This window comes from Cariama cristata, unplaced genomic scaffold (genome assembly GCF_000690535.1).
Source record: "Cariama cristata isolate BGI_N322 unplaced genomic scaffold, ASM69053v1 scaffold16457, whole genome shotgun sequence".
Lineage (NCBI taxonomy): Eukaryota > Metazoa > Chordata > Aves > Cariamiformes > Cariamidae > Cariama > Cariama cristata.
Window position 1 is genome coordinate 18,279 of NW_009625061.1, and position 988 is coordinate 19,266.

Below are 988 nucleotides of genomic sequence, written 5' to 3' on the forward strand. Positions count from 1 at the left end.
TCCTTATTCTTTGTTCCCAAGTCCAGCCCATTTTCGAGAAGCTGGGAAAGTGCACTGAAAATTGCCATAGCAACACAGATAAAGACAAGTAGCATCACCATCTCTCTGTAACAACGCTTCAGAGTCAGACCAAGTGTTTGAAGGCCAATGAAATGACGAGCCAGTTTAATCACCCAAAAAATCCTCATCATTCTTAAGACCCTCAAGGTGACTCCAGCCCTCTGAAGCTGCGAATTTTCCCCTGTGAAAACTGTCATTAGAACAGAGATGTAGTAAGGAGTAATTGCCAGTAAATCAATGATGTTGAGAGGTCTTCTGACAAACTCACACTTGTTTTTGGAGACGATGAACCTCACAATGCACTCTGCAGTGAACCAGCCTATGCAGATAGCTTCAATTATCCTGTCAAAAGAAACAAAGTACAGTATTTATGTTCTGTGCAAAACTTTAGTGGATGTTTGGTTTGTTCACAGGTATTACCAAGTTGACACTCAGACCTTCACAAACGACAAACAAAGCTACGCTATTCTTACCCTATGCTTGTAGCACCAGATTTCAGCAATTAACCTGAGAATCTAGGGAGGAGTTTAAACTGATTATTGCTACCTCACTGATCATTTTCTTTGAACTATAGATTGCTACTGGTCCTAATACTGGGCAAATATGCCTACAAAAACCAGAACCCTTCAGGAAATGGTATGCCATCAATGCCAATGTGTAACATTATCTAGAACACCTTTTTTTTGTTCTGTTTTTTTAGGAGGGAAGGGGGTTGATTGGGGTTTGGGGGATTTTGTTCATTTTTTCTTTGTTTTAAGTCTGTGAGGCGTGATCCACTTGGGAATGCCAAGGACTGTGGATCAGTGAACTGGCTGGTTATGAACAGCAATGTTTAGAATCAGACTCCTAAACTAAAATGGAAGTGGAGTAGGCAGAAAGCAGCTTTTGCATTGGATAATTCATGCAAATCAGCGCTTCAGGAACCAAC

General features: G+C 40.9%; 1 protein-coding gene across 1 annotated transcript in view; it reads right to left on the reverse strand.

The window, feature by feature from the left end:
* KCNG3 (potassium voltage-gated channel, subfamily G, member 3) overlaps window positions 1–402 on the reverse strand; it is a gene marked incomplete at its 5' end in the record, with an annotated part of 664 nt that extends 262 nt beyond the window's left edge. Inside the window, one exon of the mRNA XM_009703466.1 lies at window positions 1–402. This exon is cut by the window's left edge and continues 262 nt beyond it. Coding sequence (XP_009701768.1) covers window positions 1–402 — 402 coding nt within the window.
* Between the last annotated feature and the right edge of the window lie 586 nt (window positions 403–988).